At 42.2% G+C, this 16,967-nt stretch overlaps 3 protein-coding genes across 3 annotated transcripts; 2 read left to right on the top strand and 1 right to left on the bottom strand.

Moving 5' to 3' along the window:
• Positions 1 to 1,210: 1,210 nt before the first annotated feature.
• MELLADRAFT_116330 (uncharacterized protein) lies at positions 1,211 to 2,400 on the top strand (the record flags this gene model as incomplete). The annotated part of the gene is made up of 3 exons (XM_007409631.1): positions 1,211 to 1,322; positions 1,481 to 1,665; positions 1,907 to 2,400. 3 exons carry the CDS (start codon positions 1,211 to 1,213, stop codon positions 2,036 to 2,038), a joined length of 429 nt encoding a protein of 142 aa, XP_007409693.1.
• Positions 2,401 to 8,169: 5,769 nt separating this feature from the next.
• MELLADRAFT_106018 (uncharacterized protein) lies at positions 8,170 to 9,563 on the bottom strand (the record flags this gene model as incomplete). Its single annotated transcript, XM_007409412.1, has 4 exons — positions 8,170 to 8,195; positions 8,490 to 8,798; positions 9,263 to 9,359; positions 9,468 to 9,563. 4 exons carry the CDS (start codon positions 9,561 to 9,563, stop codon positions 8,170 to 8,172), a joined length of 528 nt encoding a protein of 175 aa, XP_007409474.1.
• A 286-nt stretch (positions 9,564 to 9,849) lies between these two features.
• On the top strand, positions 9,850 to 12,642 carry MELLADRAFT_35660 (uncharacterized protein; the record flags this gene model as incomplete). Its single annotated transcript, XM_007409632.1, has 6 exons — positions 9,850 to 10,182; positions 10,255 to 10,356; positions 10,422 to 10,590; positions 10,765 to 11,290; positions 11,376 to 12,473; positions 12,519 to 12,642. Coding segments are annotated over 6 exons (2,352 nt in total), but the record flags the coding sequence as incomplete, so codon positions are not given.
• Between the last annotated feature and the right edge of the window lie 4,325 nt (positions 12,643 to 16,967).

Below are 16,967 nucleotides of genomic sequence, written 5' to 3'. Positions count from 1 at the left end.
TTCTTTGAGTTTAGAACCGAGCAGATTATTAAGAAATTCTCCACCCCTATCCAGGGTGAACTGTTTTACTGAGCAGCTAGTTTGTCTCTCACAGACAGCTATGTATTCCAGAAACACATCATAGACTTCTTCTTTTGATTTATGTGAAAGAGGATAGATGTGTCGAAACGAGGATAAATCATCACAGAATAATATGTAATAACTTTCATTGTTCAGGCCTGGGTTCCGCATGATACCACTAACATCTACATGGACGTTTTCCAGAAAGGTTCTAGCACGAGGACGAGTATGATTATGTGGGATTTTGGTATTTTTAGACAATGAACAAATTTCACAATTTCCAATATCCTCAAAGTGGTCCAACTCCTCAACACTTCCATGCTTTTCCATCAATTTGATGTATTTAGAGCTTACATGCCCTAGTCGACGATGTTGAAGCAGAGAGTTGATTTCAGTGTTTGAAGTTGAGGCGGAAGATGAAGTGACCTGACTCACAGGTTGGAGTAGGATAAACATCAAGTTGTTATCGGATATAAATCCGTTGAAGATGGCCAGTCCGTCCAAGACCAAGGAGAAATTCTTGCTGTCGTGAAAGATCTCACGAACTCCCAGTTTCTTGAGAAGTCCACCAGCAACGAGATTTCGGGATAAATCGGGAACATAAAGACAGTTCTTTAATTCAAAGAGACTATCATCACCAGCCAAAAGTTTTGCAACACCTCGACTGTGGACTGACAGTGTCATGTCTCCACCGGCGAGTCTTAGACGTTTACTGGCATCATCGATCCGAACTAACGATGATTTGTCAAAGAATTTGTCATCTTTGAACATGTGGTGAGTCGCACCGGTGTCGTGAAGGGCCCAGTCGCGGGAATTTGACAGAGCAGCGGATACGGAAGCTTCAACCGTAGGGTCTTCCTCAAACACGGATGGCGAAGCAGAGAAAACTGAGTCATCTTTTAACGCCACTTGAGTAGTTCCTTCAACAAGTTCAATGTTCAAAGAGAGGTACGCGAAGCTAGCGGAGGCAGTGTTCACATCCGAATCGAACACGTTCTTAACACCCCTGACTGAAGATGAAGATGAGGTATGATTAGAAGCTTGATGGTTTGAGGTATCTACGGATGAGGTTCCAGAACGACCACGAATTTTCGCTAGAAAAGCTTTGCGTTTGTCCGCATTTTCAGGTTTGGACCAACAATTTTTAGCCATGTGTGGTCCAACGCAGTTATCAGGAGTACAGCCATTTGACGAATCCGGTTTTGCGTTTCGAGCTGAAACCGAGTGGACTTCCCTGACGGTAGAACAGGACCAACCATGGCGTTCTTCGTATCTGCGGAGATACCTAGCTACACCTTCCCTAGTAAGGGGAACAACAGTATTGTGGATATACTCTTTCGATTCGATTGAAAGAGACGGAATCGCAGAGAGAAGCATTCGAGCTGATTGTACATCAGACATTTCTCCCTTCAACCGGTAGAATTCTCGAATAAGATTTTCGAACTTATCGACAAACGACGTGAGAGTGTCGGACTTGCTGATCTGACACGCATACAAGGATCTGGTGACAACCTCGAGCTTGTCTTCAGAGATACGATTATGGTACTCCTTGAGGAAGGACCAGCAGAGATACGGGTCGTAAATGATTTCCGTAACATCCTCCGGGTTAGTGAGATGATTCCGAGTTCGAACTTTGTTGACTTGATGAAGATGACTTAGTATGTACGTCGTTAGATTGAATTTAGTCTTTTCATTTTCTTCTGGAGACATAGAATCGTTTGCAAAGTTCTTGACTTTAACAAACTGATGAAGATCGAGTGACATAAACACCTCCATGAGGGACTGGCTCCACTCGGTATGATTTTCGGCAGTGAGAACATCTGACACTTTGAATTTGCTCAAAGAGTTCACCATATTTTGTGAGAACTTTTGCACAGAGTTCCCAAAAGTCCTGGAATCCAAAGATCCCGGCATGGTAGAGTTGGTACCTGGTAAAGAACTAGTCATTTCAGAAGTAAGATCGGCAGGATTTGGATGAACCGTTCGAAATGAATCGGCTGAGTTGGACGAAGTGGAACCTTCGGTGACGGTAGAATGATCCAAAGATTCGGAGTCGATATCTTTGAGATTCATAAAATTGGACTGGTCGATAAGATCGCAAGTTCTCTCGCTACCATGTAAAAACACGTGTGCCTCGAGAAGTTCAGTTCTGATCTGAATAGATCACGGCCTAAGAAGCTGTTCAAAAATGGATACACCTGAGGGCAACAGGGTACGTTGATCAGACTAGCTTCTGGCTTGTCGACAACGACTCTAAAGAACTGACCTGCGAGCTCAGAAAGATTCGTGAGGAGCACGCGGCGAAACAGTTAACAGACAAATTAATGATAATGATTCTTTTCGACAGTCACACACCTGAGGGCAACAGGGTACGTTGATCAGACTAGCTTCTGGCTTGTCGACAACGACTCTAAAGAACTGACCTAAGTGTTAGAGAGAAAGAGATATCAGAAAAGAAAAACACACAACAAAGAGTTAAAAGATAAAAGCCATCTACCTGCGAGCTCAGAAAGATTCGTGAGGAGCACGTGGCGAAACAGTTAACAGACAAATTAATGATAACTGAAGATGAAAAGAGTAGAAACGAAGATAATAGAGAATTGAAAGAGTAGTTAGTAATCAAAGATGAAAGAGACTCTAACAAGAATAAAAATCACTTACTGATTCTTTTCGACAGTGAAAAGAATCAGAACACGCGAAGAGAAACTGAGAGAGAAGTATATAAAGAGAAGAAAAACCCCTGTGTACACACTGTAAACATCATTCAACTTCCCCAATTTGGCAGAGGAAAATGATTAATAGTACAGTTTTTCATAAAAGAATCTAATACTGCACACCTGGGCCATTTCACCCACACTACATATGTGCAGCAAGCTAAGTCAATAGTTGTCTATCATGTACATACAGGTCTGCTCAGTTTTTTGCCCATCAGAATAAATAAATCACATGTTATACCACATGTAACTTTTTCGACTTTGAAATTTTTTTCCCAAAAATTCACTACATATAATTCTGTAGCTGCTCAGGCAATATTGTTGAAGCTATGTCTTAGTAACAGAAAGTGTGTTACATGCAGTTGAGTTGATGAGATCACACCAAAACATTGAGTCAGTGTATGTAGTCAATCTTTTGGAAGCTTTTTTCAATCTGAAAGAAGTTACAGCATGTATTACATATGAATAACTTGTCCTGATGAGCAGATAACTGAGCAGAACTGTATGTACATGATAACCACATATTCACTGAGCCTGCTACACATATGTAGTGTGGGTGTTATGGCTCAGGTGTGGAGTGATAGACCATTTTATGACAAATCATACTCCCAATCATTTTTCCCTGCCCACTTGGGGAACCCGAATAATGTCTGCAGTGACAACATTCACCCCTTTCCTCAACAACCACACTAGTCTCACAGCACATCAACTTGCATCGAGTTGCCTTTTCCAAACTAGCCTAACCAACACTTAACACAAACACTTCAACCTCCTACCAGCCAACTACCTTTTTCCTTAACTCGTAACTTCCAACCTTTGTAATGATCTTTGACCAAACCTCAGATATATCCTTATATCCCAACAAGAAGTTGCATTAGATAAAATGATTGATGAAGGTCTTGAAAAGGGAACAATACGACGTACGAAATCTCCTTGGGCAGCCCCAGTCCTGTTTACCGGCAAAAAAGATGGGAACCTTTGGCCGTGTTTTGACTACCAAAGATTAAATGCACTGACCGTAAAGAACCGATACCCGTTGCCCCTAACCATGGAACTCGTCGATAGCCTACGTAACGCTGAAAGGTATACCTCCCTCGACATGAGGAACGGGTATAATAACCTACGGGTACACGAAGGAGATGAATCGAAGTTAGCCTTCATCTGTAAAAGGGGCCAGTTCGAGCCACTGGTGATGCCCTTTGGCCCAACGGGAGCTCCAGGATACTTTCAGTTTTTCATCTCAGATATCTTCCGTGAAAGGATTGGAAAGGACTTAGCTGCTTATCTCGATGACCTCCTCATCTATACGCCGGCGGGTGTTGACCACGAACAAGTTGTAGAAGAAGTGCTGAAGACATTAGCGGAACATTCAATATGGTTAAAACCCGAAAAATGTAAATTCTCTCAAAAGGAGATTGCGTACCTAGGACTGTTAATCTCAAAAAACCAAGTACGGATGGATCCAGTCAAGGTATCTGCGGTACGAGAATGGCCAGCACCAAAAACAGTGAACCAAATCCAACGATTCCTAGGTTTTGCCAACTTCTACAGAAGGTTTATTGGCAACTTTTCCAAAATCACCCAACCCCTGCATGAATTGACGAGAGACAACGTACGTTTTGAGTGGACACCAGCACGGGACAAAGCCTTCGAATCCTTGAAAGAGGCCTTCACCACCGCGCCTATCTTGAAAATAGCCGATCCTTACAAGGCCTTCGTGTTGGAGTGCGATTGTTCTGACTTCGCACTCGGAGCCGTGTTATCCCAAGAGGACGTCGACGGAGTACTACACCCAGTCGCCTTCTTATCCCGGTCGCTCGTCCAGGCTGAGAGGAACTATGAGATATTCGATAAGGAGTTGTTAGCAGTGGTTGCCTCCTTCAAGGAATGGAGACATTACCTTGAGGGAAACCCCAATCGACTTGAAGTCGTAGTGTACACAGATCATAAAAATTTAGAAACATTCATGACGAACAAGCAACTTACCAGAAGACAAGCTCGATGGGCGGAAATGCTTGGGTGTTTTGACTTCCACATCCGTTTCAGACCTGGAAGGCAAGGGACCAAACCAGACGCTCTATCACGCAGACCGGACCTAGAGCCAACGACCGACGAGAAATGGTCGTTCGGATCTCTGCTGAAACCCTCTAATCTATCTGAGTCCTCATTCACGGCTGAACTTGATTATGTTGAAGCGTGGTTCGGAGATGAAGGCATCGAGAATTCAGAGGTCGAAGAGTGGTTCGAACAAGATATCAAGCAGGACCACGTACCCGATCAACTCCATGTTGACGCAATTGATCGTACGCCTAACTCAAATGGAGCCCTATGGACTGACGACATGATTCTCCATCGAATTCAAGAGGAATCAAAGGTAGACCAACGAGTGCAGGACCTGATGTCGGCGGTTGAGGCACAAAGCAAACATCTACCAGTCGGTTATGTTGTTGCGGATGGGGTGCTGTATCGGAAGGGAATCGTGGAAGTGCCAGATGACCCAAAGGTGAAACTCGAGATCCTTCGGAGCCGGCACGACAGTTTGTTAGCCGGACATCCCGGAAGAGCAAAGACCCTGAGTTTAGTCCAACGTCAGTATACTTGGCCATCGGCGAAAGCATATGTTAATCGCTACGTAGATGGGTGCGAATTGTGCTTACGGACCAAGTCATCAACAGCAAGCCCTTTTGGGACACTGGAACCTTTACCCATACCGGCAGGGCCCTGGACCGATATTAGCTATGATTTGATTCCTGAGTTACCTCTCTCCAATGGCATGAATTGCATACTTACAGTCGTTGATCGTTTGACAAAGATGGGCCATTTCGTTCCATGCACGACGGAGATGAACGCAGAAGAATTGGCGACGGTGATGTTGAAAAACATATGGAAATTACATGGTACACCTAAGACAATCGTATCGGATAGGGGAAGTGTGTTTGTGTCAAAGATTACAGAGTCACTAAACAAACAGTTAGGGATCGAGTTGCATCCGTCGACGGCGTTCCACCCAAGATCGGACGGCCAAACTGAAATCGTCAATAAAGCTATCGAGCAGTACCTACGCCATTTCGTAGGCTACCGGCAAGACGACTGGGAGGGACTCTTACCGTTAGCCGAGTTCGCGTACAATAATAGTACTCATTCTTCTACAGGGGTATCTCCATTCAAGGCGAATTTAGGGCATGACCTGTCGTTAGGACGAATTCATTCAAATGAGCAATGTATCCCAGCAGTTGAAAGAAGATTGAAGGTAATTGAAGAAGTACAAGAGGAGCTTACCAAAAATTTGAAGAGAGCCCAGGTGTCGATGAAAGCACAATTTGACGAAGGAGTAAGACCAACCCCGGAATCGAACATCAGAGATGAAGTATGGTTGAGTAGTCGCCATATCTCGACGACAAGACCAAGCACAAAACTTGATCATCGCTGGCTTGGCCCCTTCTCGATCACCAAGCGAGTGTTGACGTCAGCATACCGACTATCATTACCAGCATCAATGGGTAGAGTCCATCCGGTCTTTCACGTGTCGGTCCTGCGAAAGCACAATCCAGATTCGATTGACGGCCGAGTGCAAGAACCAATAGAGCCAGTTCAAGTCGAGGGTGAAGAGGAATGGGAGGTGAACGAAGTATTAGACAAACGAAGAAGAAGAAACAAAGATGAGTATTTGATCAGCTGGAAGGGATTTGGACGCGCAGATGACACATGGGAGCCACTAGCTAACCTTAAAAACGCTATTGAATTGATCGAGGAGTTTGATCGACAGTTTCCGAAGGCTGCAGAAGAACACCGAAGAAGGAGAAAGGTGTAAGTGAGGGGTACGGTTTTTTCCCACCGGGTTTTTTAATACCACCCCGGGGATGGAGGCAGGGCCGCAAACAGGGAGCCCGGGCCTAAAACGGGGGATAGTGTTATGATCTCTCTGACACGGGACTATAGGGATGTCACAATCCTGTGACAGGCAAGACCCAGAGCCGCACTTGTACCAGCTCTCGAGCCATCCATGCTTTGCTCCCTATGCTACAATAGCTATCATACGTGGATATCACTCTCTTTCCCTTTGCCCACGAACCCCAGACCCCCTGAAGCCGGGTCATAACATGAAATCAATATGACCCCCCAAACAATAATAGAAGAATCACACATAAATGCCACAAACATGGATATTGGAATCATTTAGACATCTACCTTTTCCTTTTCATTTGAACAGAAAGTCTAGGCCCAGTAGCCACAGTGATTCAAATATGTTGAGATTTTTGCTTTCAAAAGAAAATGAAACTCCTTCATAGTTTTGCTGGCAGTTCACATAGATTACAAATTGCCGCTCTATGACTGCTCCCACAATCAAGAACTTGGCAACTGTCTAGTACCCCACAACGTGCACACTCTGTGACTTCTTGGCGTCCTGAATTTGTGCAAGAATGGAAAAATCCAAGACATACCAAACATTTTATATCTGCCCTACATTCAATGCTGCAAGTTGTAATGCTTTGTTGCAAAGGACTTCCACAATCACGTTGCCCAGCCAAGGTTGTACCTGTCAATGCAAGCACAGATAGACAGGCTACCAATGTCCATGAAACACTTATATGGATCACCTCCTGATGTTTGAGCTTTGTTGATAAGTCTGACAAGTGATGCAGCTAATCTCAAATCCCAATATTGAAAAATATGAGATTTCTGTTTGTTCCTTTTTATTTGCCTATTCTATACCTGGAGAGTTGGGTGTCTTTCACTGATTGAAGGAAATATTTGGGAAAAGGTCCCCAAAACAGGATATTTCTCCTATGATGCAAGGATGTGGCCAGTTGCAGTTTCTAGCCAGAAAAAAACTCAAATGGTGTTTTAAACTTGAAAGAATTATAGAGCTGTTACCTTGTTTTGGAGTGGCTATACACACATGTGAAAATCTTGTAGGGGAATTTTAATCTGAATGCTTAGTTTGGTAGGCTTCTAATTGGTACAGCTAAGCTCTAGTCTCAGCAACACCATTTATGATTTTTATGTCTCACCTTTACTTCTTGTTGTGGTTGAAGAAACTGCAAGGCAGTCTTTGAAACTAAGATGTCTCCCTATAAGATGCAAAGATATCATCATGTCATCAGTTGCAGTGTGCAGTGAGAAAAAAAATTGAAACACTGGTTTGGATTAACTCGCAAGGCATACAGAGCTGGTGGCCTGCACTAAGTCTTTTCAAAATCAAAAAGCTTCTAAAGGCAAGTCACCCAGATAGAGCAAAGGACATCATCAATTGTTGCAGATTATAGGGGGGAGTTGGGTTTTATTGTGGAAATAAGGTAATGATTTCAAGTACTTGTTGCAAGATGTGAAAGAAAAAGTTCTTATCATCACAAGAGACAATGGGGTGAAAAAAAATGAGAAAGGGAATTGACCTTTATTGTGGTACTGAGTTGGAAGAAGCTGTGACACAAGAACAGGAGTTTGTGATTGTAGTAACAGAAAGAATTGAATTGATTGGAAGATTTTCAAATATTTTAGTTGAATGAAAATAGAGTAAAGGAATTTGCCAGTCAGTACCAATGAAGGACCTCAAATTGTGAGGATTTGAGGGACAAACAGCTCCCTTTATGATATTCAGGCCATCATTTGCCATGCTCACTGATAAACACCTTGTAGGCCAGATATCCCAGACATTTCCTCAGACCATGGTGGGACAAGCCTTTTTCTCCACAAGGATCTTTGCGGATCACTCACCCTCTTCCAATTTCCATCTATACCGTTTTTTCAGTCTACTGTTCCATAAAAACAATGCGTCAATTCCACTAAATTGTTTCAAGTTTGAGATATCCATCTTTTTCGACTTCTTTCGTTTAAAAGGATCTCCCACAATCTTAAATCGATCTTCTGACTTTTTTATTTCCCAGAGATGATTTCGATTGATTGCCTTCATACAAGCATGTGTACATATAACCGAATTCGGCGATAATATGATGTAGGAATGAAGGTATGCGCCAACAAGTATTTGTAAGTCTCGTTTTTTTGTCAAGTCTTCTGTTTTCAATCCTACAACCCGGCGAATATCGATGATACGCGAAAAATTGACGCCGGGAGTCTGACTTGAAACAGATCACCAAAACCACCATGACTTTTTAGGAGCTGTGGAGGATGTCGAATTTGAGGAACCATGTAAATTCTCCGACTGGATAGTATCATTTCCATCCCTTCCTTTCAATTGATCTTGATCAATAGATTTTGAAGTTGATGTCGATTGATTTGTAAGATTTGAATTAAGATCTTTTTGTTTGAGTTGATTTAGTTTTTCAACTACAGATTGAATTTGTTGAACTTCAACTTCATGTTTTTTACTACAATTATAAAAGGATATAGATGAAAGGAATATAAATGAATAAAAACCCCAATTTGCTGACGATCTTACACCTTTTGAAAGATGAAAGAAACATAAGTAAATGAGTTCATCACTTCGAAGCTCAAGAAAATAGAACAAAGGAAGAAGAAACGAATCTTACGTTTAGTTGATACCAGTCTTAAACCACCTATTGCAGAACCACCAACCAAACCGAATAAGAGTGCTTTTCGTTGACATGGCACCCTTGCAAATCTACCCTTCAGACTGTCAAATAAATCAAAGGACTTTAAGGACCTGATTAGCTAAAACGACTCCTTTACTTTGATTGATGTGAATAAGGTGTTAGATTGAAGATATCAATGTACCTGAAAAGCTTCCCATGTTGTTAGCTTTGGTGGGTTAGTAGGAGGTAGAGATGAAGGGCCTCCGGTTGAATCAGGACTTGAAGTTATTGTTGTCATATTGGTCAAAGAAATAGGGAAGACCTGACTTTGCAAAATTTAAACTCGATCTTCATTCAAAATCATTTTCGGGTCAAATTTAACATCCCGACCTGACTGGCCCGGGTGAGCCGGAGTAACACCCTCTAGCACCCCGCCCCGCATATATCTGAAATCGAAATTGAATTCCAACTGGTCAGCACAATCTTATTGACCATTTACCCTCATTTACCGTATTACTCAAGAAAACTCATTCTTATACCAACCATACCCATCTGATGATAATCATACTCAAACCAGAATAACCATGATAGGTTCAACAGATCCCGAAGAGGATGAATTCGGCATTGATGAAGCATTCGATAATTTACTTGCTACATTACCATTACCTGATTTCAATCCGAACACTTCATCCAACTCAACTGTATCTCATTCTCAATCTCGAAAACGGAAAGAAATACCTACCTCAAACAATGATGCCTCGACTCAATCGAACTGCTATGATGCCATCCAATTCGGACAAATAGGTCAATATATGGCTAACAAGCGACTTAAACTCAAAGTTCAAGAATCATTTCTTCGAGACGCCGATGGTTTGAAAGGTTCAAGGCCTCAATTCATGGCAGGTTTGGTGATCCATGTGAGCTTAAATATACCACGTTAAGTAACTTTCTTGAAAGCGTATACTAATGGTTGCCTCGTTTTGAATCAGGTCAATGGCTACACCACTCCACCTCTTTCGGAAATTCGTAAGATGATTGTGGTCCACGGCGGTACTTATATGGCTTATCTAGATCACAAGTCTGTTATCACTGTCAGTTCACTTCTGATAGCTCAAAAAAAACTCGCCACAAGCTAACCTTTGATTCCATCTCCTAGCACATTATCGCCACTGCTCTCACTCCCAAAAAACGCGAAGAGTTCCGTTTATATAAAGTTGTCACTCCGTCATGGTTGGTCGATAGTGTCGAAGCTGGAAGACTTCTCCCCTGGTCAGATTACACGCTCAATAGTGCTACCAAAAATATTTCCAAAAACATCATGGGAGGTGAGATCACCGGTGGTCTTCCTGGCGCTCAGCGGACGTTATTCTCCATGTCTAAGGAGTCTGGAAAACCTGGATTCACACAAGCCACCCCCAAACCAACTCAATCTTGTTCAATCTCAAAACCGAATCAAAACCATGCTGTAACCCTTATTGCAGTCTCAGACAAAGGCAAAGCGAAATATACACCCACTCCACCTCTCACCTCAGCTCCCACTACCTCTTCACCCGATCAAATACAGAGCGAGACTTCAACAAATAACCCGTGTGGTCCTCTACAAGACGCTGCGAATTCAATCAAACTTATTGATCATCAAGATGAAGTGACTTCCATTTTAGACTCTAATGCACCCAACTTCATCCAAGAATATTTCAGGCAATCACGCCTTCATCATCTGAGTACCTGGAAGGCTGATCTTTTACAAAAAGTATCAACATTGTTCGACCAGAAAGTGGGGCAAACTGGAAGGCACGTCCTTCCAAAGAAGCTGATTGGAGATGAGACCGATGGTCGAACGATCATGCACGTCGACTTTGACTGTTTTTTCATCTCAGCTGGACTCATCAAACGACCCGATCTCAGAGGAAAGCCCGTTGCTGTTTGTCATGCTCAAACTAATCAACCTACTGGTCAGAGGAGTACAAGTGAAATCGCCAGCTGTAGCTACGAGGCTAGAGCATTCGGAGTGAAGAACGGACAGTCGTAAGCCCGTTTATGCTGACCAATTTCATCAAAAATCCCTTGTCCCTATGTTTTCTGATGAGAATGTCAACTTTGTGACTTCAAGGCTTGGAAAGGCCCGAGAGCTTTGTCCGCAGATTCAGACCATCCCATACGACTTTACACTCTATGAACAAATCTCTTTGAAATTCTACAACATCTTGCTTTCATATGCTGATGAATTACAGGCTGTATCGGTAGACGAATGCCTAATTGATATCAGTAGTAAGAAACCCATTTCATGTTCTATGGAGACCCAAGAAATCGCTTTGACTAAACTGGCAAACGAGATCCGTACCAAAATACGATCCTCAACTGGATGCGAAGCCTCGATTGGTATCTCGCATAACATCCTTTTAGCCAAGTTAGCAACCAAAAAGGCTAAACCGGCAGGAACTTATCATTTACATGGGCCTCAGATCGCTCAGTTACTTGGTGATCTCAAAATTGATGATTTACCAGGAGTCGGATGGGCTCAAAAGGCCGACATTGAAACCGCTTTCCAAGTTTCAAATGTAGCACAATTAGGACAAATCTCAGTTTCTCAACTTATTGACGTCATGGGACCAATCCGAGGCAAGACTCTACATCTTTACTCGAAAGGGATCGATGACCGACCTTTAAAATCTAGTCATCATGATCGAAAGTCCGTCTCGGCAGTCGTCAACTATGGAATCCGTTTCAAGAATCAAGAATCAGGTGGAAATCAACAATCTTATGAGTTTATCAAGGAGCTTAGTCTTGAAGTCAGTCGAAGATTAGTAGAACTTGGGTTACGTGGACGCCACCTAAGTTTGAAAATTATGAAAAGGGCAGCCAATGCGCCGATCGAATCTGCGAAATTCATGGGGCACGGAGTGTGTGATGAGTTGAGTAGAACCAGTAAGATATCTGGACCAGGTGACTCGGCGATCGACGATGGGTCAAGGATTTGTGAAGAAGCATGGAAGTTACTTAAGAATTTAAATATTCCACCCGAAGATTTAAGAGGGATCGGAATTCAAATTCAAAAATTAGAAAAAACTACAGTTGGTCAAATTAACAATACCAAAGGACAATCCACCTTGACATTCAAGCCTGGAAAACTTCAGTCATCTGTCCGCGACTTAAACAATTCACCGAAAGCAGTACAGGTTATCACACCAAAGCCGAACCACTCGAACAAGTTTGCAGTTCCGAAGGCGTCAACTTCCAAACAAACTTTACAAAGTCCAGCACCTTGTACCCAGCTTATCATACCTTCTTCATCTCAAATCGACCCAGAGGTGGTGGATGCACTTCCTACACCTATGCGAAACACAGTTATGAAATCGATCAACCTTTCCCGCTCATCAACCGTAATGAAGACCCCCGTGAATCACGCTCCACAAGCCAGTACAAACTATGATCAGCTACCGTCAGCTAGCCAAGTTGATTGGGCCTTCTTGAGCGAGCTGCCATCTTCAGTTCGAAAACCAATTGAGGCACTGTATGAAAAACGCAAACTTGAACATGATCGGGCTCTCTTGCCACCACCACAGCCTGTTTTTGCCAAGAAGTCAATTACTGAAAAAAAGTTAAATAACCGAGTCCAGCCTACAAAGGGTAAGGCCCTTACTCTTCGATTTCCTGTCAAAGATACACGATCGAATCGGAAAACAAACGGTGTTCATCGGGTCACGCCTATTGGGCCGAGTCAGAGATTGATAAGCAAAAGGACCTTTAAACTCATTTCAAGGCCTCAACCCAAGCCGATAGATCTTACTGCTGATTTGGAAGACAGTAGTCAAGAGACGAATCAGATGCTACCCACACCAAACCGCATTACTGATGAACAATTGGAAGCACTCGAGATTGACGTTCGATTCTTTCGAGAACTTAGTTCAGCAAGAGCCTTTCAACTTGATTTGATTTATGATCAATATCAAACCCATCAAGATCGATTTAAAGAAGTTACAGCTGCAAATGATAGATGGAGACGTTGGAGAAAACGATTTGGTCAAGCATCAAAAGTCTTAACATTAGAATTTATTCAAAGACCTTATTTAATGATATGTGAAGAAAAAGGAGAAAGAACACTTGAAAGTTTTGAAGAAGTGAGTGTTTTAATTGAAGAATTAGTAAAAGAAGATGAAGAAGTTTTAGAAATGAAAATTGAAGAAGAAAGAAATGAAATCATCAATCAAATTGAAAAGTTTTTATTTGAATGTTTAGATAAGAAAAGAAAAAGTGGACAAGAGTTAGAGAAAGTTTATAAATTGATGATTTGGTGGGAAGAAATGATTAGAGAGAAATGGATTGAAATCGATTCTATTGGGAGAAAGGATTGGGAGAAAGTGGTTGAGGGGATTAAAGATCGGATTGATGAAGTTTGTGAAAGAGATCATGGTGCTTGTTTGTTTTGATGGAATCTTGTTTGGATTGATTCTCTTGAATTGATTGTTTCTTTTGGAATAGCATTCTTTTTTTCAAACTTGTTTATTGCTTTTTTTCATTGGATTCTTTTTTCATCATTTTCTTACGTGATTTTTGGAATTATAATCTTTTTTGTACGAATGTAGTCTTAGATCAATTAATATGTTGTAGCTTTTTGTTTTGTTTTGTATCTTGTCAGTTTATCATGTCTCTTCATCAATTCCAATCAATCAATCATATATGATAGAGTTGATCAAACACGATGTGGGTCAGATAGACAAGTTTGGAGGCTCGGAGACTTAGGCTGCCATAGCTGACGATAAATCAAAGTTGAATGATATACATTTTCCATCATCTTGATCGAGTTGATTCAGGCTAGGGGCGCGTATTACAAGAGGGGCGGATCGCCTTACTTTCATAGCATCCTCCTCCTAACACATCTAGCGCGTCTCCCCAGCAAAGGTACAATTGACCCCTCACCACCAAACTCAACATGTCATGCGCGCAGTTTGTTTATACAATTCAAAGGGCTTGGTTGAGAATTGATCAAAGGAAGATTTGATTACCAACTTGTCTATAAATCGTCATCAGCTGCACAGACTGTACTTAAAACATGCTTACATATCTGACCATGACGATGTGTACAATTGTTGATCATCAAGATATTATCTTGAGATAGGTCACCTTGTGTAACTTTTCTACGAAGGTGAGCTACAAAGGTTGTGCTGACTCAGATCAAACGCAAGGATCTGAGTGCAGGACAGTCTCTTCATCCTTGAACATGATATTGGATCAGGTACAATTATTTGAATTGTCAATATACAGCTGTTCCAACAAAGATTGATTTTTTTGGAAATCTCGCCAATGTGCAAAACCCGGGTTTTGTCCCTCACTTGATTTTGTCTCTCCGCTAATTGGAAGAATACAGGAAATAATAAACCTGTAATCAAGTTTTGTCTTTGGTTTTAGCCGCTGCGGAGACAACTTTCTCCAAAAAAAAGTTGTCAACCTTTCTTGGAACGGCTGTAGATGAGCTGCACGAACTGGGCTCACTTACATGTCACACTCACACCCGGTGCCACGACGCCACAAGGCACCCTGGAGGGGCACATGGCAAGGGCCAGGGCTTAAGCCACACCGTGGCCTACACACCGACCCCTTCATGGCCTTCAACGGGCATGGAATTCAGTCAAAGTCCCCCTAAAGATGGTCTTAAGCAGGGAATGGCGACCAAAAATGCAGATCTGAGGTTCTCTGAATGGAAGGCCACATTGGGCCACACCATGCTGGGCCATGGCCCTGGCCATGCCCTGGGCCCCAAAAAAGCCGCCGGGTGTGAGCGTGACTTACATGCGATGAAATCACATAAAAATGTTTGTTGTTACCAATACATCCTTTGGCGAAATGACTTAGGATGAGGCTTCCATTTATCACTCTGTGAGGTTTGTACTGCGACTTGGCCAGACCTGTGAAAGAATATACCTGATGCTTATCTGCATGCTGATGATGTTTCATCAAAGTATGTACATAAATTCACGTTATTCTTTTGTTCCCAACAATGATTCTTTTCCCTCATCTCTCTTGAGTTTTGATTTTTTTTACTAGTCGTCCATCTCCGCAGAAAGGTCCAATGTTTCCTTGAGCTCATTATTGCTTGCCAAAAATCTATCTGGTACATATATAAGGAGAACTATATATAGAATATCATAGTTATCACTCTAGTCTCTCAACACCTCTTGCAGATCAAGTCCAACAAGACCATCCCCACCACTTTATCCCAAGCCAACGAGGTTCCACTATAGAAGCCAACCCAATTCCTGAATCAAGCATAAGGATCCAAGTATATTCAGTTGTTGAATGGTTTTCAAACTGAACAGATCTACATCAATATAATCACTGAAATGCCTGCAAAGGAAGCTTATGTACTTAAAATGAGCATCAGAAACTGTTTTGTTCTTTATTTAATGAGTATGATTTAGTAAATGGAGGATATTTAAGGCATTGGCTAACTCAAGAAGACATTGGCAGGACCGGTGTAGTATTTAAATCTCAACAAGAGCTTTACAACACCTAAGAAGGGATAATCTACTACATGTAATATAGTAGAAGTTGTCTAAAGACTGCCTTCTTCAAAGGAACCAGCACAAGGGCACTTGCTGACCACTTTGTGATAACAGAGAAAAAGACAAAGGCACCAGAGAAATAAAGCAATACTGTTGTGTAGTATTATTCCCAGATTTTAAGCGCAAAAATTCCACACACTATGTTATTACTAGCAATACTGTTGTTAAGTATTATCCCCAAATTGACTTATAGTCTTTAACACACGTAAATAAATTTCTCCTTGCTTTGAAGGGGCGGATTTAAGTGATCTTAGTACAAATATAGTAAATAAATGATGATTTATAACACTACAACAAAGGTATAAGATGCAGAAAACGGAACAAAAATCCCAAAATCATCAAGGAGTACTTATATCCACGTGTAACAACCTCTACATTAGTCAACAGCCTCAAAAACCAGTCAAATCTGCCTCACAGGGGCCAAAATAGATACTCACATACATGTGAGCGTTGTAGACTTTTTGGAATTCTCCAAAAAAGATATATTTTCTTCCAGATTGATTCAATTCACAATCTTGGTTGTGTTCAGGTGATCAGCCTGTGGTGCTCATATTTTACTTGACATTTGTTGAGAAGGCTTGTTTCCATCTTGGATGGGCAATAACTGATTCCCAATGAGTACTCAGGATCAGCTCATGGGTCACTGGATACTCAGCAATTTGTTCAAAATGAAGATGAGCACATGTACTATACCTTCCTGAGGCTTCATTGTTCAGTGAAGAAGCCTGCACAGGGGCGTCCCATTTGAGCTGCTCAGCAAATACTCAGTAGCATCCCCTGACTGGATCACTGATGGGCCGGACTTTCCTCAGACTTCCTTGCTAAGGAATGAAGCCTGATAGAAGCGCCATCCCATCTGCTCAGTTCATCTCAGTTGCTCAGCTAATCCTCAGTGATATCCTGGATAATGTTTTTCTCACTGAGGGGCTGAGATCAACTGAGCAGCCCCTCAGCCAATACTCAGTGACATCCTTTGGCTCCTTCTGATCCGGCCAGGAATGCCCCTGAGGACTAGCTGAGCAGCCCCTCAGCCAATCAGCAGTGAAATCCTCCGGATCCTTTTGATCTCAGGAATGCCTCTGAGGAATAGCTGAGCAGCTCAGTTGAACAAGCAGAAGGGCCTCAGGCTTCATTCCGGAGCC

This window comes from Melampsora larici-populina (genome assembly GCF_000204055.1).
Source record: "Melampsora larici-populina 98AG31 unplaced genomic scaffold MELLAscaffold_16, whole genome shotgun sequence".
NCBI lineage: Eukaryota > Fungi > Basidiomycota > Pucciniomycetes > Pucciniales > Melampsoraceae > Melampsora > Melampsora laricis-populina.
This window is presented reverse-complemented; position numbering and strand designations above follow the sequence as displayed.